The 24,177-nt window shown below is 39.1% G+C and overlaps 1 protein-coding gene across 1 annotated transcript; it reads left to right on the top strand.

Moving 5' to 3' along the window:
• The first annotated feature begins 8,502 nt into the window (after positions 1–8,502).
• On the top strand, positions 8,503–20,944 carry unm_hu7912 (un-named hu7912). The gene is made up of 2 exons (XM_005473115.4): positions 8,503–8,723; positions 16,283–20,944. The coding sequence occupies exon 2, from the start codon at positions 16,335–16,337 to the stop codon at positions 19,542–19,544; it is 3,210 nt and encodes a 1,069-aa protein (XP_005473172.1). The 5' UTR covers positions 8,503–8,723; positions 16,283–16,334; the 3' UTR covers positions 19,545–20,944.
• Positions 20,945–24,177: the final 3,233 nt, after the last annotated feature.

Here is a 24,177-nt window from a genome sequence, read left to right as displayed (position 1 = left end):
GACTTTAATATTAGGCAAAGTATTGTTTATACTCTGCATTGCTGTAAGCTAGTGTCTGAAAATACGGTGGCCCTGAGAGGTCAAATGCACTGCAACTGAAGATGCCACCAGCAAATAGAAAGATGCTATAAAAGCCCCAAAAAACACAGCCCACAAAAGTAAGTTGAACAAAATCACACAAAAACCCCCCCAAAAAAAAAACATAACAAAACATAAAAACAAGAGAAGTGTTTGGGGAAGATAATAATGCGACAGACCAGCAACGAAAATGACAGAAGCCAAAATGTGGAAAGGACTGCACTGAGGGGACTCATCTGTGTTATGAGTTACAAAAAGATTCAGGTAATGTGTGTTTTAATCACATGACTCATACAATACTGTAGATACATGTTTGCTATTAGCTGTTTACTGCTAGCTTGTCCCTGCCGCAGCTGTTCCGTCACGTTGTTGTCTCCCCATGAACAATTGCCATCTGTTTTTTAAAAGCTTTTTTTTTACTTCCATTGTGTGTGTTTTTTTTTTCCATCTAGTTCAATTTTGTTTCATTCCACTTATGTTGTGTTTTGTGTGCTTTTGAAAGATTTTTTTTATTTGCTGGTGTTTTGTTAAATTGCAGTGTGTTTGACCTCTATGGGCCACCACTGAAAAAGTCTGTTATTGAACCTCTTCCCATTTCTCTTATTATTAAATCTATTAAAGCCATTTTAGGTGTTGGAAAATGTAAAGTGAGCACACTTTACTCCACTGAACAGTTTCGCACCCTACTTTTTAAAAACACAATTTAATTAGATTTCTCTTAAATACACACACATATAGACTGTATAGACCATATAAGAGTATTATTAGGACACATTTTGTGCTTCAGAAACTCTAGCAGAGGTTTCCACATATCTTCAAATTCTACTTCTTTCACTCTGATTGTATAAGTTGTTTTTTCTATGTAACACAACCACTTTTTTCAACACATGAACTGAAGGCACTTCTTCCATTTTTGTCCACAATAAGACTTTGATCCTCCTGACCTGCAGGAGTCCAAAGTAAATTAGAGTGTCTGTTTTAAGTTCACAGTAGCATTATTGGGATATGTATATTGCCAGAAAATGCATTTTTGCTTCACAGGGTATCTGCATGTCCCAAAATATCACATAAAGTCTGAACAGTCTTCCAACAGTATTTCTTTAGTACCCTTTGAGTACCCATATCTTTTGACCTTTTCTATAACGTGTCTTGTATGCTGAGGGTCAAACAACTGAGCTTTTCTAGTTTGATGTCAGTTCTTCTTAGCGATTTGTATGGTGGGTAACAACAAAAACAGGAAGTAAATGAACTGATTGATTTGATACTTTCTGACATTTGACCTTTTTATATATTTTCAAGATGTAATCCTGGTGGTGGAAATGCTAGAGGTTTATATTTGCATGAAATAAATTGTATTAACTGTAGTTTTGTAAAGAAATGTCTTTTAGGAATGTCCTATATTTGACAGTATTTTTTTAATATAAAACATACTAATGTGGCCACAAGGTGGTGTGGGCCTACAGTCTTAATTCTGTAAGCACACAAACACCACAGAACTATTTATTCTACCATATTACAATGTAACATGTTTATTTGGCATTACAAATGACTTACAATACAGTATATGCATTCCTTTTCCATTGAAAGTGTTCATTTATATTAAAAACATCCCTTTTAAGTAAGTAAAAGCATCCTGAGTGCTACAGAACAGAGCCCTTTTCTATGTATTACTACTCAGTCATTGTATTAACCATTATGTTAGCATTGCTGAAAAACAAAGTTTTTCTTGATGCTCAAATTTTAATCACACAACTTTAAGTCACATAGAAAAATGTAAATCAAAGCCCGCACACTACCAAACAAAACTAAACTGCCATCCCTTCTTTGTAGAACAGAGACCCATTCATGGTGTTTGAGTAAAAACACAACTATTATGTTCCCAAATTTTGGGGCTTTCACTGGGGCTTAAAATCTGAATGCACCAGCTGCAGCTGAGAGAGGCTCGATACTATTAAGCACCCCCTCCAATGTGGAGAGGGATGTGTTTCATTGCCTTGTCTTGTACAACTCAGTGAGTGCATCTATAGCTGAAAGGACTACATTAAAATTAGATTTTACTTTCCCTCATCTGTCTGTGCAAATGTTTTGGCAGGTAGGTTTTATGCAATGAGAGAGAGGGAGAGCGTTCAATTTTAATCACCAGATTGATTCTTTTTTTTTCTTCCTTGAAAGTTTTCATTGCAGACAAAAGTGTCTGGAGTGCAAAATCCAATTTGCAGGCAGGATGTTTTATAGCTGCTCGCTCATGAAAGGTCACCGTGGTTTTTAAAGCTCTATCTGCTTTGCTTGCAGTTCTTATCTGGCTGCCCGGTGGCTGTTCCTTCCTGACAAATCTAGGTCTGGTTTGCAGGTAAAATGTTCATAAAATGATCAGGAAAGAAAATCTAATAAATTTTAAAAAAATATATACATTTTTAATGCATCATGAAATGTGTTGTGCATGGAATGAACTAAAGAAGTAAAGGAACAAATGACAGTCCTTTGATAAAACCCAGAAAAAGGATGGGGGGGGGGGGGGGTGACAAGCCCAAAATAAATGTGACATCATTTAATTTACATTTATCACAGACTAGAGACATAGAGGGGTAAAATTTATGTAGCATGACCTCAGAATAATGAAAACAGTGAATCACTTTAAACTGAATTAACCAGTGGCTGCTGTATTATTGAACAACTCTGAATATAAGACTTTGCAGTCCTTCACATTTCATTCTTTTCTCAAGCCCCCATAAAAGATAAAAGCATGAAATATGAATCACAAATATGGGGAAGAACTTTGTACTGTTTGGTACTAGAAAAAACACTTCTCTGATACGTGGCATGAATACGGAGGACAACTTCATTCACAAAATGAAAAGCAGCATATAACAGAGTAAGTCGTTTATCCACACCTTGTATCAAAAGTGTTGTCTAGCAATGGTGTGGTAAGTAATCAAACTACAAGAGAATTTATCAAATGTATATTTAATTTGAATAAGACTCTAGTGAATTTCTGAGATCATAACTATTACTTACCAATTGTAAGACACTTAGAGAGCAACAGCAAGTGACGCATGTTTTTTTCACCGGCTGTATTTCAGGTTGGGGGGGGGTGGGCTGACTGACTCATGGTCTGGAGAGCCCAATTATATCAATTATTCACTAAGGTAACAAGCAAATCACTGGCATACAGCATAATACGACAACCTGATGCGCCACAGTGTGTCTCTTACATAATCTTATTTGTTATAACAGAAGATTTAGTATAGTGATGGATCATTTCATTCCCATCCACCAAAATAAATCCAAACCTCTTTGGGGGTTTCCAATTAAATAGGCCATTCAGTGAAATCAAATGCTTTGTGGGTATCTAGTCAAAGTACAGCATTTTCAGGCTTTGAAACATAATTTGTTGCTTAAAGCTACTTTTATCTAAAAAACTCGGTGGAATGTAGCCGGTTGTTACTGGACAGAGTTGATCACAGCCTGGAAAATCCTTTCTCAAGAAACAACAAAAACTTGGATGGTCGTTCTCTTTTCTCATGTAGTCCAGTTGTTGTGCAGTCATGCTAATGCAGCATTCGTGACTTTGCTGCTCACAAATAAAGCATTCAAGGCTATTGCCAGCAGTAGTCTCGTTCCTTTACAGACGAGGGAGAAGACAAAAGGGGAGGGAGGCCACACTTCTCTGAGAGAGGATATTTCTAGAGCTGACCCATTTAAACAGCCCAGAGAAGCTGCAAAGCACAGGTGCATCTGCATTGGTTAGAACCAGAATGTGTAATTACATACATTAAAAATTCTGTTTATTCACAAACTGAAGCAAGTGTCAAAGCTGATTCTGCACACGTCATTTGATAGGCTTACTAAGCAGGATTTGAATGGAAACAGTTGGAGACACTGGGCTCAAATAACAAGTAATAAATTCAGTGCAAGATGCATACAGCAAATGTCCTCAGTCATTCTTTTATGAGGAAAAAAGAAAAGAAAATGTGGTGTCAGTTTAGGATTTGAATGTGTTATTCAGCACTCAAATGGGAAACAGTGGCTGATGATTATACGTGATCTACAGCCTCGCACAATTAGTGCAACCCAGTACTACTTTGCATTGTACTGATGTGGGGTAGAGGGTGAATGACATCCATATTTAGAAGGTCCTCATTGATTCTTCCTAACAGAGGCACAAAAGATTTGTTGTCTGTCCAGTCTTGAATAGCTGGACCTTAATGACAGTTCTGCATCATAAAACCGCCTGCTGACCTTAATCAGCATTTGGAAATCTGTTGAAACTCTGAGCTAACAGTTTGCATTCGGTTTCTGCAGGTTGCATGAAAATATCTGAGTCAGGTTATCAGGCGCTTTTGCATGGAAACACGCTGTTTCTATGCGAGGCCTGAATGTGTTTTCCCTTTAATAAACACACACACATGACTTGGATGATTTCTTAGCCAAAATGGCAGATGATGAAGGATGAGTGAGGAGTGTGCTATAAAGATTTAATTAAGTCTCACCATGGGATGTCTTAGTGTGACTCCAGAGGCGAGGACAGAGGAGTTTGTGTTTGCTCAGTGCAGCTGTGAATAACATCTACACTATTCTTACTTTGACCTACATGTACCGAGAGGAGGATCTGAGAATATGCCCACATGAGTGCAGGTCTTTCATCACGTCTTATTTTTACCAGGAGGCTGCCAGAGGGTTCTCCTTATGGCGAACCTTATTTTAACTTTAAGCTGTCAATCTCTGCTGGAGATAATCTGGGATGTAAGAGGCATCCGTGTCACATCTCTCTACCAAATGTACAGTCGACAGAAAGCTGCGCTGCCAAATCCCGGCTGTGATGCATTTGCAGATTGTTGCAGGGTTACAAGCACATTTTCACCTCAGTTTATCTTAAAATTGTGACATAGATTTTGATGGTCTCTGTGGAAGACTCCCAACAGCACTTTTCTTCATTCCCTTTGAAATGAATTCAGTCTCTTTTGCTCCTACTCAGTGTGCGTTACCATGGATACCGCTCCCAAATGGTTTGGCTTGTACATGAATTTGTTTATAAGTGTTACTTGGAGTGGATTGTTCTTTTTCTCTGCAGCCAGGGTAAACATAGTTTCCTAATTAAGCACAGGACAAATGCATGTAATTCCATTGTTATTACTGTATTCTCTTCTGTGGGACTAAACTAATAATTTGATGTTTTCTTCAGGGAGTGATCAGAAAATTACTTCTTTTTTGCAACTTCTATAACGTGAAGCATGAGCTACCCGCCGACACTGAGTGCCTGCGGCAGTTCTTCTTCTCTCTGCAATCTTCTGCATATGATTTAATCTGATTCACTTTGAATCAAAACTCTGTGGATTGTACAGCATCCTACTGAGCCAAAGGAGCATCCAAATACCTCACATAGCTGCTGCTAAATCCTAATGGAGCATGCTGCCTGAGAGGCGAACACCCTGTATGGATTTGCACAACTGTAAATGATGTCTGGGGTAAGAAGGGTGGAGAGGGAGAGAAAGGACTGAGTGGTTTAATTTCTTGAGGACTTAATCTGGGTTTTGGAATTAAGGGAAGACTGGAAGCATCTCCCAGTGAAGCTTCAGATTTATCACTGCCACACTTCACTCTCTGAATATAAGTCTACTGAATTAAAATCAGCTAGAGATGCCCCTACAAAAGTAAACAATAAATGTGAGGTTTAAAAATAAAATATCAAGTAAATAATGCACATATGAAAATACTGGAGGGATTATTCTTTTTACTGGTAGGGTTATAGCTGATATATATTTTGTAATTTAGATATTGGGAAAATATCTTTAACATAAACTCTTTTGACCACAATGTGAAAATCTGATAACATGACTGCCCTAATGATGACATTTCTAAAGGACCTGAAGTACTCACCACATTCAGTCACACAGATCCAAAAGGTCTAATTCTGGCTCTGTAAAATATTCAGCACTGCAGTGGATGGTTAATATCCCTAGCGACCCTGGTGATTTCCCTGGGGTTTCTTCTTTTAACATGGCTGCCTTACCATGTCAGTCTAATGTGTTTTTCTTGTTTTGTCAGACATATAATTACAGGCCAGAAAAGAAGCTCAGTTCCTTTCTATCAGCCTGCCACGGTCGCTTTTTTTGAGCTGGAATTTGTAAGTGATGGGGCCTGACTGTGTGTGTGCATCTCCACATCTCTTATGTAATTTCCTCCAATGGGAACATGGAGATGAGAACTAAAAGTTTACAGAGTCACTTAATCTTCCATAGAGTTAACTAGAGAGAGCTGCAGAGCTGAAGGTTGTTTACCGAGTAGTATTGAAGCTTGTTTAAGCAGTCGAAGCAGAGTGAAGCAATGATCTGCGGTGGTGTAAGCCTGACGGATCCCTGTCAGAGAAGTCTCTAATCAACAGAAAGCCACTGATTTCCTCTCTGTTAGAGTCTACAAGGTGCCTAAGACACCTGCTATCACCAAGCTGACAGACACTTATGCATGGTAACCAACAGCTGACACAAACTGATGCCAGTGTACTCTGAGAGAGAGAGAGAGAGTGAGTCACACATACTCAGATAGATCCCACTCTCAGGAATGCTGGATGCCACAATGTGAGATCCACTGTATTCTGAATCATATCTCGTACACGTGGTATCTCACAGATGGAGTCCCAGTTAGATGTGTGTTTTGTAACCAGTGAGCAGGCAGGAAAAGAGATAATAATAAGAAGAAAAGTGGTCATACTCCAGTGTGCTCAAGCAGAAAGCTGCTTCTCCTGTAACAAAATGAGATCTGTCAGAGGTAAGTATCATTGCCATCTTCTGCCTGATCAGCACAGTTTGTCTGTAGTGATTTCTATCTGCTGTGAGAGTGCTTCAGTAAGCAGTTCTTCTGCGCCAGTCACATGCTTTGGGCTGGGGCTCACAGCCAGCTGTCCCCATCATCAGTTCAGACAATGCAGAAGATGTGGCGACGTGAGACTTTGGGGCAGATGCGAGTAGCAGCGGGCGGGCTAAGAAAAGCGTGACTAATCTATTCAATTCAATTCAATTTTATTTATACAGCGCCAAATCACAATAACAGTTGGCTCAAGACACTTTATATTGTTAGGTCAAACAATGAAACAACTCACTATGAACAGGGACTTGATGACAGTGGGAAGGAGAAACTCCCTTTTAACAGGAAGAACACATAGGGAGTGAAAAGGGGTGAGTAAGTAAGTAAGTAAGTAAAATTTTATTTATATAGCACATTTCTAGATAGAAATCACAAAGTGCTTTACAAGATATAACAGATTAAAAAGACAAAATACAAACAAAGATAGCAAAAAGCAATTTTAAAAAGATGTGTTTTCAGCTGTTTTTTAAAAGTAATCAATGAATCAGCGGATCGTAAGTCCTGAGGAAGGGAATTCCAGAGCCTGGCGGCCACAGTAGCAAAAGCTCTATCACCCCTAGTTTTCAGTCTCGTATACGGAGTGACAAGTAGGCCCTGACTACTCGACCTCAGAGACCTACTAGGGGCATAGGGCTGTAAAAGCTCAATAATATATGGTGGTGCTTGTTGTTGAAGAGCCTTAAAAGTTAAAACCAAAATCTTAAAATGGACTCTAGTGAAGAAGAAAGGCTCAGGGCATCATGGGAAACCACCAGCAGACTAAGATCTATTGTAGTGTAACTAAGTGAGGATTCAGGGTCACCTGATCCAGCCATCATTATAAGATTTATCAAAAAGGAAAGTTTTAAGTCTAATAAAAGCAGAGTGGATGCCTGCAACAGCAAAGATCTAAAATCAATACACATTTTGACTGAATCAAGGCATTACCAAGAAACTCCAGATAATAAAGTAGAAACTAGGCTGCAATCATTTTTAATTAGAGGATTTGCGACTTTATAGAAATGCATTTTTTTCAAATCCACAATAAGGCCTGTCAAATGCTATTACCTGATGCCACCCTGTACCATACATTCTAACGGACTGAATATTTGAAAGCTATCTGAAAATGTAACCTTGGGGTATAAAAAATTACAGGGGACGTTTTTCACTATTTTTCCTAAACAACAAAGCGATTAAGCAAGAAATAAAAAGGCTTACTGGTGTTAAAACTGTCAGTTGTCCCAATTACAGGACTATTTGTCCTCTACCTCATTACCATCAATATGAGAGGAGCAACAGAACAAGAACCAAGGTCCAAGTTGATCTTAAACTACGTCTGAAAACTTTGTACAAATGTAGCTGTCATCTCTGCTTCCCCTCCGAGATGAGCATCAGTGACTGCAGAGCGCAGAAACCTCCGGAAATGCCCCTGCAAAGGCCTTTAAGGGACTCAGATACGCAGCGACACCGCGGTGCTGCTCCGAGGCTCGAACGGCCACATGGCCCCAGCTCCCTCAGCACCCACCCCTCCCTTCCTCACAAAAACACGCACAACCACGCCCCCAGAGGCACGCGCACAAGCGCAGGCTCAGACACACCTCCTCCTCCTCCATCACTGGCAAAGGCATATACACACAGAAGCATAGCGGGGTGAAGCGCACAACATGTGAAATGGGCATGAAGGACAGGTGTCGGGCTCCGGCAGGCGCACAGCAGGTGCAGCAGGGCTAACGCCGTACCCACACGGAGAACAAGGCTGCCGCTTCGCCATGTCCACCGCATGCCATGTACTCACTGGCGAGACGGTAAGAAGGCCCGTCGTTTACTCTCGAAACCTTTACCGCAACAAACTTGTTCGAACTCCCCCTCTTTAGCCTTCTCCGTGGGCTCCGTCCTGATTTGAACCCCGTGGCTGCTTCAGTATTTATGTTTTATTTATTTTTAATGGTGTCATTCCGGACTCAAAGGCTTTAGGTCAGCCACAAAGGATGGAGGGCCGTCCGTGCCGCAGCACCAAAATAAAAAGATTTGCCTGAGTGCATCAGAGCAAATGTTTGGTAAGGCTTCGAGGCTCAATGCGCCTTGCTTTTGGTTTTGGGCGCGGGAGGTTTCAGGCAAATCTGCAGCACGATTGTGATTGAAAAGGAAAGAATGCAGTCTTTAAAGTTGCTTTTTGTTACTCTTTAATGTGGCAAACAAATGGATTTGATCTCATATTAATTCTGGACTGCATACAGAACATTTAGCTTTATATAAGAAACGTAAAGCCTAATACCATACAGTACAGCCTTTGGCTCTATGAATAGGCTGTTATGTAAAATTACTGTTACATCCATTGATATCAAGTAGCACAGGTCGATCTGCTCACACGCATGTTTGCATCGATTATCAGTTGTTTTTTTTTCTCCTCAGGCTGAGATTTTGCTCTCAGTGTGCAACTGCAGGAGCATTTAATGGATTCTTTGCTGTGTGCCGTAGCCATGGAGACAGTATGTGGCATGTGGTTTTTCTACTTGTGCTAAAGTGGAGTCTCTCTATTAAGGAGAAAGCTTAGACCGTGAAGACAGAGGAAGGAATTTGTGGATTCACTGAGTCAAGATGTCCTGTCCCATCCTGAAATTCCGAAACACACATCTTCCCTCTTTCCTCCTGGATCAGTGCGATTTGGAAGCAATATTCTGGTTAACAGATGTGTCAGCGGGAGGCCTAAAGTTACTGTGAACCTTCAAAATTATATACAGCAAAAAAAAATTTTAATTTTCTTTTGTGTCTCCTGTGCAGTTGAATGCTCTAGCATTACTTTGGGGATCAGTTTTATAGGCTGTTTTACCAATATCGGGAAACGGCATAATTTGATGAGCACCGTTCATTCATATCCATTAAAGGATCAAAGCTGTGTCCCTGTTTGAGTCGAATTTGGGCATCGAAATGCTCACTAAATGTTAATAATAATGATAATAACAGTGCTATAGAAATAAAACTAGAGCTCAACAAGGCCTTAGTTTTTGCAAGCCCCTCCTTAAAAGTATTTATTTAGATTTGTAAGGATAGAAGGATTGGAAGCTAGGTTCAACTTTTTTTCCTATTTAGTGGCACATCCCACCATCATTTCTAGATTTGTCATTAATAGGACATTGGTAATTTATTTGTAATAAATTAAAACAAGAGCTGGTCTGACATAGTCACAATCGCAGTTGTGTTACACTGACATTCAGCAGTCAAGACAGTGGTGCCAGTCATGCCGGAAGAGATCGCGTGGTACTATCTAACCCGCTATGTAAAGAAGAACAAAGCTTTTCTCTTCATTACAAAATAATTTTACTGTTATAGTAGTCACACTAAGTGCAGTAGTTTTTACTACAAGTGGCTTCATATGGTCAAACATAATGAAATATTTAACTAAACCCCTAAATGTCTGTGATTGGTTGTTGTTGTCTGTTAACCACTGGATTTTCCTGTCTGTAAATCTGGAAACCCTATTTTAATTAGTATATATAACTATAGCTATTCCTGCATAAAAGTAGAAAAATATTCATATTTGTGCTTTACAATGAACGTAACAAACCGTGCAAATCAGTGAATAACAGTGTATGCGTTCATGTGTGTGTGTCGGGGTTTGTTGTGAACAGACGTGATATTTAGGTGTGTTGTGGAGACATGACAGAGATGGCTGGTCAGGCCTCTCTCGTCATGATGAACAGATGGTAACTCAGGGTTGGCTTGTGGGTGAGTGCCAACAAGAAAGCCCATGTGTGTGTGACACATAAAAACCCATTGTTGGAACATTTTGTCCATAATATTCTTCAGAGGCCTTAAAAAAACCCCAAATAAACAAAAACAACAAAATGTTTTGGTTGTTCTTTAATCAGAGATTCGTCAAAGTTGTCTGTTATTTATTGGAAAATATTCAGAGCAGCTTTGTTTACATAGTTATGCTAACATAATACTTGCTACAGAAAGGCAACATAAGCATGTACACTGCTGTATTTCATTTATATTTCAGTAGTTTCTCGGTTAAGTTGGGGCTGTTGGCCTGAAATTTTCTAACTGGGTTAGTCTTTTAAGCTTGTGTTATGCTACATTTATATCTACTCACCCTTACACATATTGGAAGTAGTTCCTTAGATTTACTTGGAAAATATATACACATTTTATGTATTTAAAATATCTAAAATGCAGTATAGTAAGAAACTCAGTTTGTTAATTTAGCTTTTTGTCCTTTACAATTAACATTTTAAAGGACATTTAATCTGGATTATCTTAATTTGCACAAATAAAACACATAAACAGACTGACTTACCTTTTAATATTATTGTTTACTTCAGCTCGTTTGAAAATGCAAAAACAAGACATGAAGGAGAAAGGGAGGGAATTCCTAGATTTATTTAAAAATGTATGTAAAGATTTCTTCACGTAAAAATAAAACAGATTTTAAAGGAGTTCTTCATTCTGGGAAAGGATTGTTGATTTCTGAGCTTAACAGACTGTCAAATAGACCAATAGACCAGAAGCTATAACATAATAGATGTTATAGCTTCATTCATCTGTCAAACTGTAATTCTCAAATCCAACATTAGTGCTGATAACACTCTCTCAGCATCTGCAGTCTGATGAGGGGCTGTGAGGGCAACAGCAGCCGCCAGACTGAGCTGGAGGTGGAGTTCTTAGCCAGCAGAGGATATAAGCCATAGCAAAGTCTTCTCCAGAGTTTTTGACTGAAGACAATTTGCACGCATGGAGCCACCCATATATTTAAACTAAGAAAATCCCTTTAAGGCTTAAACAAACCTCGAGGTCTGTTTGGTCTCATTAAATTGCTTGTATTATGAATGCAACCCACTCATTCAGCAGGACCTTTTCGTTTAGTACCATGCTAGGAACTGCATCTGTGAGCTGTAGCTTGCATCTAAAGTTCACCCTGCTGTTTCAGTTCATCTTTTTAATAATCATACAATGCCCTAAAAGAATGATATACAGTTAGATATACAGTAGTTCTTTTACCATGACTTGGACAACAACACAAAAACATTTTCTATGTATAGAAAACAAATAAAATATTCTACAAAATGAAAAATATAACTACCAAGCTATTACAAATTACTGAAAATGATGATTGTAATTCCAGTAGATGAACACATTTTAGATTTCGTAGCCTTTTAAAATGTCTTTGTAGGTTCTCAATCATCCAGGTCATGTTAATCTAAGGCAGTGTTTTCCAGCTACTGTGCTGTGGCACATAGGTGTGCTGTGAGAAATGATCAGGTGTGCCGTGGAAGATTACCTGGTTCCACCTGATTAGTACTCTAAGCGATCGGCATGAGTAACGTGCAGAGCAATTACATTCTCTTCCAATAGAGGGCAGTACAACTACCTTCTCTGATTATAGTCATGCTGTGAGATGACACAGCACGTAATATCAGTAGATAAATATTTAGAAAGAAAAAGTAGTCTATCTGACCTGCGTCCTGGAGAAAATTCCGACCCAGATGAAAGCCCTAGCATGAGTAGTGCTCAGAAGAAAGCAAAAAATGTATACTGGTAGGGCTGTGCGATATGACCAAAATCTCATATCCCGATATTAAGACATCTATCGTCCGATAACGATATAAATCACAAAAATGTAACATTTTCTGTAAATTCTGTGAATCTCGGGCAGCTCGACTTGCGTGAAGTGTTTCCAGCTGGGCGTCATGTACCTGGAGTCGAGTGTTTTAACTGATGCATGAAACTACATTTTTAGACATAATTTGTAACGGCCGCTGTTTTCTTTGTGAGTATTTATTACACAGCGTGCTGCGGGGAAAAGCCTGTTCTAACGTTTGAGTCTAAGGTTTATTTTTTAGCACCTGACGGCTCTTTTTTGCTTCTCATCTGTAAACACTCTGCATCTTTCACGTGATTCAGTTTATTTTGAAAAGTCTCAACAGGATCTTGAGCTTTATTGTGAAAGGTTTATGTGGAAAATAAACAAGCAGACATGCGGTGGTTTTACCGTCGTTGTTGCTAACAACAACGCATACAAACAAGCGCTTGTCCGTCTGTAGTGTGGTTATATTAAATATAAGAGAAAGAGAGAACTTTAGGAAATTAATATAGCCACTACAGTGACCATCAAAATAATGAAAAATATTGCCGTAAACAGTTTATTTTGCGACACCACGAAACAAACGATAGCGTAAAATGAAACGATAGACGTTTTTCTATCGTCATCCGATATATATCGTTATATCGAACAGCCCTATATACTGGGGATAAACCAGGCCAATTCCTCTATAGCTGGTGCGTGGGGAAAAATGATCTATCTGCTTTTTGTGGCATTTTTGTTTGGTGTAGTGCTGCGTGATTTCTCTAATGTGAAATATGTGCCGTGGCTCCAAAAGGTTGGGAAACACTGATCTAAGGACCTTGGACTGGACTTCTTTAAGTTTCTTAAAGATGCTTCACCTCTCCTCCAAGAAGCTTCTTCAGATCAAATGGGTGTTAAGGCGCCTGGGAACGAATCTCAGTTACCTTTTTTTCCAAGCTCCTTAGGTTACCCTTTTAAATGCATATTCATGTAAAAAAACAGTTTACGTATAAAAGTGACTTGTAAACCTCTCCTGTGGACTGGTTGAGTGGTCTGAGCTAATTCCTAATTATTTCAAGGAGGCCCAGAGATTGCAGGCTCTGACAGAAATTCACATATTTACAGCAATTTGGATTTTTTTGTTTCTTGGACCAGTTTGCCGTTTTCTTGGCGAGATTGGAGCTACTGGCAGATTTTAAATGTTATGGCATTCAGCATCACTACTCCCAAGCCTTCAGAGCTAACGTCTACACATATGCAGTTACCACAGTTACACATCGGTAGCTGAAGTTTTTTTTTTTTTTTAACTTGAGATATTTAGCTGATTGCACTATTCACAAACTTTGATGTTTTTTCAGCGTTTTTCTAAAAATACCAGCTCGCTGAGGTTGGAACAAATAATAACAATTCTGAATTTTGGCTTTTTATAGTGATGGGGAGGGGGCTATAGTTCACTCAAAAAAATGATTCTTCACGTTCATAAACGTGAAGAAATTTGAGTAAGATACAACTGAAAGATATCAAAGAAGCTGAAATAGTTTATGAAAGAATTCCAAAAAAAATTACCAAAGTTGAAATTGTGTCTTTTCCATTTTTAGAAAAGATATAACATCTGTAAGTTACAACAATGGGTGGAGATTTATATATAAAATACTACACCAAGTAAAGGTTTATATAGCTAATATTAGAGACCTGAAATATATGCATTGCCAACAGCCAAACTATGACTACAGAGTTTGTGAAGTTCATATATATATTTATATATATATATATGTATGTGTATATATATATATGTATATATATGTATACACATATATATATGAATATGAAAGTTGAAACTCTGTGCCCAGTGTCATTTCTCACATCTGTTAGATCTACCCTGAACTCATACCCCCTAGCTTTTCTAATTTTGCCAGCATTATTAACATCAAGAGTCATGAGTTCATATCTGCCCTGGATATGAGTAACTCAAAATTTTAGGATCAGAAGGTCAGCCCATTTCCAGTTAGTGGGCAGGATAACAAGGGGAAAGTGAGAATGCGCAATGTCTATTTTGGAAATAACAAAATGAGTGGGATGAAAGCAAATTAAAGTCTGAGGCAGATCTGAGTAGGTAGAAAAGTGGCATCTTTATAGAGCTCTCTAAACTGTTTTTTGCATTTACTATGCTTTAGTTTGTAAGAGGAACGACAGAGATGGTTATATATTAGTAAATTTATCCGTGGTCATCAGTGGATGTGGAAGCTGGATCGTACTCTAGGAACCTAAAAATCCCGTGATGCTAATTATTCATGCTCTGGGCTCTTCGTATATTATTTTCTTTAATCAAATATTCCACTTTGGTTCTAAGACTAACAATATCGTTGTTGCAGGTAGTCAGAGCCTGCTCTGCTTCTGTTATATATTGCCCCTGGGACTGGTGAAATGTATTTGCATAGTGCATATTCTGAGGGATAATTCTGCTCTCAGAGACACTTGTTCAGTCTTAAAAAATAGGGCTTGTCCCTCAAAACTGCCTTCTTAATTAGCTGCAGCAGAAGGCAGCATGCTGCAAGCCTTTAATGGTAAAGTGGAGCCACTGTGGGGCAAGAAGGCATCACATGCAGTAGGCCACAAGTGGGACTGTAAGGCAATTTCACCTTCATTAGCCCTCGTTGAGATATTGGCATTTGATAACTACATTAACAGTATTAAATAAGAGCTTTGTAAACCACACTGCTGTTGGTTCTGGAGTTGCTCCTCACTCCTGAAGCTCAGCATGTTGACCTTTACTTTTCCGACATGGTTTACACAGAAAGAAAGCAGAGTGAAAATGTGCAAATTGAGAATAAACAAAGTTTCCATTGTTAGAAGCTAGCACATTACTTGCCAGCCTCTCAGCGAGTTGAAGACCTACTATATCAAGCTGGCAGTTTGACGGTATCCCCTAGAATTATTATTATTTATTATTTTTGCATAGGTGGGAACCTTTATTTACTTTTAGTCATATAGGCTCATTCTTTAGTCAAACACATATAGAGTACATACATTTTAATGTCGCCATAAAAGAAATAACAATTAAAAAAAATAAAACTCCACAATTAAAGCATTAATAACCTAAATAATCTCCTCTTGTGACAAAGTTTAGAAGAATGGATCCAGATTTTGTGGATCTTCCTAACTTTGTAGCACCAATACAATGCACTATACACTGTTTCTAGAACAGTACTGTAATATGTTGAAAACACTTAAAAAGTCTCAATTCATGAGTTGTCTGTTCACCACTCTTCAGAAAAATTCTTCTCATTCTTGACATTGACACTGCCTGCACATTTGGTATACCACTTTGTTTTAATGTCACGGCAAGGCATGGATTAGTCATTTACACGCTGCCCGACTCTGCTTGGATCAGCTGATTGTTGTTTTTGTGGTCTTCCAAACGTGTTGCCAACAGGTAAGTTGCAGAGTGCCCTCTTGGAAGCAAATTATGCAATATTAACAGTCATAACATGTCTTCTTTAGTTTTTATATTTTCATTTATTTCCTATTATATGAGATCCGATGAGAAAAGGAAGCAGGTAGTGGGCAACTTTTGAGGTGGGCTGTAGGCTGTCCATCCAATCAGAAGTTAGAAACAGTTGTATTTTGCCATTGGCTAAAAAAGTTTGTTTTTTTCTTTTTTCTTTTTATAATAAACTTTTGATGGGTTTGGCAAGGCACACTTTTGGATGGGTTGAGACGCCAACATGGGTGCGTAAGCCTTCCTATGGCAGAGAAAACAATAACGCTGATTATGCTCCATCTCTTTTCTTTCCCCAGGCTGTGTTGATCTTGAATCACACTGAATGGAGAGCATTGAAGTTTCTTTAAGATGACTCGGACACATCCCCCTGATATACTGGCATCAACTCTGTATCAGGACATTAATCTAAATCCCATCACTGACCCCTCCATTTCTCTACACTCCAACCAGCAATGTGACTTGAAAATGATTGATAAATCAGAAATCATCAACAAAAGACACTGCCGTAGTTTTGACTTCATTGAGTCACTGGATGACCCACAGACCCTCCCTTCCTCGATGGAGTATCCTTACAAAAGGCCTGAGCATCAGACATTAAATAAAGATCTTGCGTGGAATGGATTGGATCAACCGGGACATCTTCGCTTTTCATCTCCAGATCTGTTTAACACCAGGCAGTTTCAGCAGCACAGCACCCAAGACAAAACCAGCAATCTTACGTGGTCAGATTCAAAAAAGAGATCCAGGTCTAAAAGCGCTCCCAGAATTAAGGCTACTCTCACTCCTGTACCCATTTCAGTATCTCCTCCAGGGACCAGGAAGGGGAGGGATGCACCTCAGGCTGCATCAGATACCTTGAGGACTTCTGAAACAGTGCGAGATTCCTACTCATCAAACAGGCCTTTTTTGAATGAGGTGCATCCTATCAAACTGCAGCCTCATGCCCCCCTCTACGTATCAGACTGTTTTGAGGAGGACAAGTCAGATAAACCCGCTGTAACCCCTCATGTTAGGTGCCGTGTGGACATCAAGCCAGATGCTGCTGTACTGCAGCACACATCAAGGCAGGTTCCCAGTGTGCGTCCTGACCACCTTTGGCAGAGATACTCTCAGGCCAGTAGCAGCAGAGGTTTGTATGTGCCTCGACAGATGGTCTCCTCACCAACGCCCACTCCAAGTGAATGCTATAGTGGAGATTTTAGACAGGGATACCACTACACCACCAGTATGTCTCCTATCTCTTACCAGCATTTAGACATGCACAGAATGCCATCACCAACAGCACCATATCTGACTCAAGAACAAAGAGCTTACTCAAATCCTAACATACCAACCAAGTTTTTCTATACAGAGGATGCAGTCCGTTATCCAGTGCATCCCTACTCCAGAGCTTACTTTCAGGATGATCGGTCCAGTCTAACCAGTCATGGTAGTACAGTGACCAGTCAGTACGATCCAAGGACTCGATGGGTTCACACCCTTCCTGTCAGGTCGTATTACGCAGACAACTTTCCCAGAGAGCCTGCGCATAATGTATACGGCAGGCCTTACTCCACAAGTGAGGCAAGTTCATACTTTTCTCAAACTCCACTGTCTAGATCTTACTATGGTGAGGAAAACCGCTTCAATCCGTATCATATGAATAACTCAAGGTTTGTTTACTCCAAACCATTTAGCTCTCCTATGGAGCAGTACTTTCCATCAAGGCCATACCATACAGAGGGTCGTCGACGCCCTCGAATGTCTCAGGCCTTTTCAGATGACTGGTATCGCTCAAGCATATCTGGTTACTCTAATCAGTCCTCTCAGCATACTCCACCAAGAGTAAGACAAGACTCCAGCATACCCCCGTGGTTTACCAATAGCTGTACAGAGACAAGTCGCCTTGGAGCAGAAATCAAAAACCATTCAAAGTCTTGGGACAATATTCTCTATCCACGTCATGACAGAGACCAGGCAGTGCCACGTGGACGAAGTTATGAAAATTTGTTTTACCAAGCAAGGAACGGCACATCCTCTGATGTTACATCTCAACCTGTCATTCTTAACCTATCAAGTTCACCGAGGCGCTACGCTGCCCTGTCACTGTCTGAAAACTCTCTAGAGAGGAGTTCAAACAATCCGTGGAAGAATAACAAGAGTGGACATTGGTTTGTAACTCCAGAGATCACCATAACTGACAATGACCTGTGTGCAGGCAACAGCCGGCAACGTGATGTCCACTCTGTTAGCTGGGATACACTGGATGATGAAAAAGCACCATCTGCCAGAGAAGTTCATCCGAAGCAGCCATCTAATGCAACAGACATTACCAAAGATAGGAAACATAACAACTTCTCCCTGCAGCAGAGCCTAGAACAGCTGGATGAACTCTTAGCTGATTTGGTCGTTGACTACAAACCACCAACTAGCAGAAAGTCCAGTGAAGACCTTTTAGACCAGCTAAAACAGCTAATCACTGAAGATGACGAGAAAGACAGGGGTTTGTCTGGGCACGAGAACTTAGGATGTCTGAACACCCAGCTCCCCTCCTCCAAATCCAGCCCCGACACCATCAAAGACCCCGATAGTGGGTGTGATGCTTTACAAAGAAGTGCAGAAGAGTGCTCTCCAGACCACAGCACTGATGAAGATGACGCTATGGTGTGTGCTAATAAGAAATGCAACCGGATTGAGAATATGTTCAACGCCTGCCTGTATTTCAAGTCTTGTCACAGTTGCTACACCTTCTACTGCTCACGAAATTGTCGCCGGGATGACTGGGAGATCCACAAAGAGACGTGCCTGTATGGTCGTGTCAGCAGTGTGTGTCGACACACTCTTAAGTTCTGCAGAGAGAATACAGAGATCCACAAAGCCTTCTCACGAGTTGCTAAAGCTGGCTATCTGTCCAGAGGCAGAGGCGTCCTCTTTCTGGGTTTTGCTAATCCAGAGACAGCTGACAACTTCCTGCAAGTTGGGCTTGAGAGCCTCCTCATGTCTCCCACATACTTATCTCTCAGAGAGCTGGATGGCTTCAAGGACAACCTAGGAGAGTACTGCAAGGAACTGCAGCAAGCAGGTCATGAGTATGACCCCAATGAATGTTTCCTTTTGAATGTATCCATCGCTGTTGGTGAACTAGTGCCTAACAGACCTTCGCCAAGGGTCCAAACACCAACAGTTCGAAAATATGCAAAGGTGTCCTTAGCCTCCTCAAGCCCTGACAAAAAGGTACTCAAGAAGGATAGCGAAATGGAAACGCTCATCCTCACTCCCCCTCCGGGCACACCAGACATTGACAAGGAGGGGGAGGAGGGAAGAAAGGCTCGAGAGGTCTGCTTTGTCAATATCCAGCGCGAGCTCAGGACCAGAGGAGTTTTCCTTCGTCATGAGTACCCCAAAATCTATAATCAGCTGTGTGAGTTTGTGGAGAGCAACAAAAGGTTCACTCCTACTACTATATACCCAATAGATAAGAGAACAGGGAAACAGTTTATGTGCATGATCATGGCAGCATCCGAGCCAAGAACATTAGACTGGGTGGGCACCCCCCATCTCTTGGATGATATCATATAGTATAGCACTAATTAGTAATGATAATGATGTCAGCTAAACTAAATGTATATACTGGAAATACATTGTGTGATTTAGCAAACTAAATATGATTTGGAAATAGATGTATATACAGTATGTGACCAGCTGCGCTCTCTCTCTCTCTCTCTCTCTCTCTCTCTCTCTCTTTCTCTCTTTCTTTCACTTCTGTCTGTTGCCACAGATACACAAAACTCACACGCATAAACACACACACTTGTGACATGTTGTTTTTGGCTTGTTTTGATCCCGTTTCCCACAGAACAGTTAAACAGTTAATAGCCTGCATGTAGACTAGGCAACCTCTCCAGTTATCCAGGTGTTTAAGATGTGAACATGTATGATTGTGCAGTCTCTGCAGACAATTTATGAAGCACAGAGTATTTATTAAGTGCACATTTCATTGCCTACACATAATAGTGTGCAAAGCCAGGTTTCATATTGTAACAGTCATCCACTATTAATTTCTTCAACAAATGCTAAATCATATATTTATATCTTGTTACAGTGGTTGTAAGATTACAACTGTTGTTTATTAGTATTTCAGTATTATTTCCTTGATATGCTGTAGATGTGTGGGTTTTTTTTAAATTATATTAGTCATTGTTTCATAGATAAAGGAGTACAATCAGACCGCCCGTTGTTTTCCCACTTCATTCCGGATTTAGTTGGAACTTATTTCATCTTGTGAAAAGACTTGATGTCATTCTTGTATAAATTGCTTTGTTTGAAAGTGGCCTTCAGTCGAAAACAAAAAAAATTGCATTTGACACAAAGCAATGTATAGGGTTAGCTATTTCTAAAGGCTTTACAGCTGTAGAATTAGGTTGTTTAAACTACCATTGTAAATGAATAATTATTTTGCTCAAAGCATGTTATTTATATTTAAGGTATTTTAATATTGATATTGCTTATGATTAAATTTATTATGTTAACAAGATACCATTTGATGCATAGAAATGTAAGAGGTATATATATTGAATATTAGATCATTTGAACATCATGAACTTGAGACCTTATTGTAACTAATACCACAGTATGTTCCTAATTAAGTCATATGCAATAAAAGAGCAACCTTAACATCTATATTGTGAAATCCTATTTTATTATAAACACTTAATAATTCCTTTGAGCCAAGAGCTGCAAAGACTATTTGCACTTACATAAATTACGAGATAAGAATGTTCCTAACAGCGCTGCAGCACTGACCCCAGATGATAAGCCTGCTTCCAATGCCATTGTTGACTAATCTAAGGTTGCCCTTTTACTTGATTATATCTTTGTGCAAGACCTTCCTCAAGTTTCTATTTTGTGATGTTTATAACACATATATATATAAATATATATATGAATCTATAATAAATGGAAGTAAATGAGTGACCTCATGGCTTTGAATTTTTCTTCATGGGCTGCTTCATATAAAGGCACTGGTAAAGATTAAATAAATACAGTTATCGTCATGGTGTCTCCCTTTTATATGATTAGAGCTCCACCTTGTGGAGCAATGCATGCATTACCACTCATCATATATCTTACCTCTGCCAAGGAGGTTATGATTTTGGCAGCATTTGCTTGCTGTCGGTAGTGTCATATTAAAATCTGGTTTACATCCACCAAGGACTTCAAGGTCAGCTTATGGTTTTATGATTTATTGGTCGAAATACCACATTTGTATTGTCAACATATAAAAAGCAAAATATATCACATTTGACCTCTGACCTCTTTTTCAAGGTCAAGTAAAGTCAAAATTTCATAAAATGACTTTAAATTTAAAACTATTACTCAGTTTCGACTCCCTGTATTTATATTGGCATAATTTAGGAAATAATAATAGTATATGACCCTGAAAAGGATAAGTGGAAGCGAATGGATGGATGGATGGATAATAGGTATATGGCCTTTGTCACGTGACATCTAAATCAGCTTTGGTGTTCATAAACTAATACTTAATACACATACATGACATACAGTACAAAAGGCAGTGTAGGAAACTCTCATCACTCTTTTGTCCAGTGCTGGCTCACACATGGAGTATGAGCAAGTATGAAATTGAGTACTATTTAAAGGCCTCGGTTATCATTAATTACAATGGTTTAGCACATGTCAACCAGATAAACTTTAAGTATGGGTAAAAATTCTATATGCATACACTCATTCACATCATTAGGTATATTAGTGACCTATTAGTTACTAGGTTGTACCCCCTTTTGCCTTAACAAGTCATGGCATAGATTGAACGAGGTGCTGGAAACATTCCCCAGAGATTTTGTTTTGTTTTATTAAAATAAAGTTTCACTTATTTCTTTGGAAAGTGTACATTCTGATTAAACATCTCGACAGTGACATCTGCAGGTCTTGGGGGGCATGGCAATGTGAAGGAGTGTCGATGGTAGAGAGCAAGACAACAGGAGTTCATCCTCCAGGTGGGGTCTCTCATATTAATTGAATGCATTTCAGTTTGTTTCATGCTGATGCTTGTGGTAGCAGCCCTGAAGTTGATAATGGATTTGAGAGGGGAGATTCAGGGGAGCACTACCGGGGAAGGGACTGACAGTTCAGCTGCAGGCTCCACTGACTCAGCATTATAAAATAATAATAAAAACAGCAACAAGTAAACCGCTACTGATACGTCATTCATAAAAGGATATTCGGTGTGTGTATAACAAAACAAAAATATTAGGATTCAATGGTACTGATGCTGTGGGGAGTAAAACTCATACTTCACGAGGTTCTGAACAACTGATGGTACATGTCCAGTTAAATTGTAGGTATAAATCCTTAATGTTACTATTTTAAACACTATTTATAAAACCTGCCACGATAGCCTCTGTGATATATGAGTTACAGCTCTTTGGTTAACTTTTGGTTATCTGTAGTTGTTTGAATTACATAAACTTGTTTTGGAAAATGCATGTTCAGAACTATGAACCTGTGTTTTGAGAAGTGACTGAGAAAGGTTTACTATGTTTCAGGTCTGATTAGATGACAACATCATATTTTTCTGGTGTCGATATCATGTCCCATACACAGCTTTATGGCAGCGTTAATGGTACATAAAGTTTTGCTTTTACAAATAAAATAAAGCAAAACATTAGTTGTATGTTAAATACACATTTGAAAAAGGATCCGAACAGATTTAATCCAAAGTATTTTCCGTATTCTGCATAAAAAATCTTTATTAGAGAGATGAACATTTTATGTAAGTATGATAATAACCATGCTTCCATATAACTATATAAACAATTTAAATGTCACTTGGTTATCCATAAAGAGACATATAATGAGTGCATAAAAAAATAAATATTTGGGCTATAATGTTTGCCCATTTAAATACAAATCCTCTTGTGTTATAGTCAAGTCAAGTCATCTTTATTTATATAGCACATTTAAAAGACATCAAGTGTCGGCCAAAGTGCTGAACAGAGGGATAATATAATGAAAGAATTAAAATAGAAAGAAAACATTTAAAAAAGAATTGTAAGACATGTAAGAGTATATAGCATATAATGTACATGCAAATATGCACATACATATACAAAAACTGTACGCATTCACCCACAAGCACACATATGTGAACATAACGTATATACACATACGACACCATCCAATAAAATAAGAGACCAAATAGACAAAATAAAAAGGATATCAAAGAGATCTGAAAGCCTTGGAAAATAGTCGGCACCAGCCCATTTTAAGGTTATAAAATGCATCAAAGTACCTTTTAAATTTGTTTATTGTATCAAGGCTTTTTGACTTTGTCAGAATTTCTATTTAAACAAAATAAAACAATGATAAAAATGAAATTATAAAAATTATAAATTATAAAATGAAATGCGCTGGTGAAAATTATGACTTTTTTACTGTTGGGGTCGGTTTAGACACAGTTATAATATAACATTATAAAACAGTAGTGCTAAAGCTAAAGTCATAAACACACTGTGAGCTCACTAACTCAGTCAGAGAGAAGTTAGAGGGCTACTCTCTTTAACTCTTTGTCTCCTTCCCTAAACAAACAATCCCTTTTATTCCTACCGTTTCACTGAAAAGGTCATCCAAACTGAGATGTACATGTAAGATCGACTCATTTTGGTGACTTCAAGTTTGCATCATGCAGAAAGAATTCTACAATAAGCCAAGCTCTTTATGAGAAGAAGGAGGATATAATTATCAACCAGAGGACATGGATACAACTGATGAGTCTGGTGAGGAGGTCACAGTTGCTGAAGCTGCTCATGCTGAGACAAACAAATCCAAAAGTGGTGATATCTCTTGGATGGGCGAGGCTCATTTCACTGAAATTCAACCCAGGCCCAGAGGTAACAGTATGAATGTTTTGCCCCTTTCCATGGAAAATGCTCCTTCTGGCAATACATGCCTAGCAATCCAGGCAAATACGACATAATGGGATGTGATGCAAAAACCAGCTATGCATGGAATTGAATATGACAGGGAGATTTAGAGAAGCAAACCTACGAGTGGCATCCCTGAGAAAAATCAAGGAAAACATCAAGTCCTCGATATGGTTTCTGGACTGCAGCCTCGCAGCTGCTGGGAGGAAGGACCTGTGATACCACTCCTTTGTGCACAGAGGATGCAGCAGTCTGTCACAGAAAGAGCT

Source organism: Oreochromis niloticus, linkage group LG12 (assembly GCF_001858045.2).
Source record: "Oreochromis niloticus isolate F11D_XX linkage group LG12, O_niloticus_UMD_NMBU, whole genome shotgun sequence".
NCBI classification, from domain to species: domain Eukaryota; kingdom Metazoa; phylum Chordata; class Actinopteri; order Cichliformes; family Cichlidae; genus Oreochromis; species Oreochromis niloticus.
Note: the sequence above shows the minus strand (reverse complement) of the source record. Positions and strands in the feature narration are given on the sequence as shown.

Coding starts and splice junctions, on each gene's coding strand:
- unm_hu7912 (XM_005473115.4), top strand. CDS start 16,335: ATGACTCGGACACATCCCCCTGATATACTGGCATCAACTCTGTATCAG.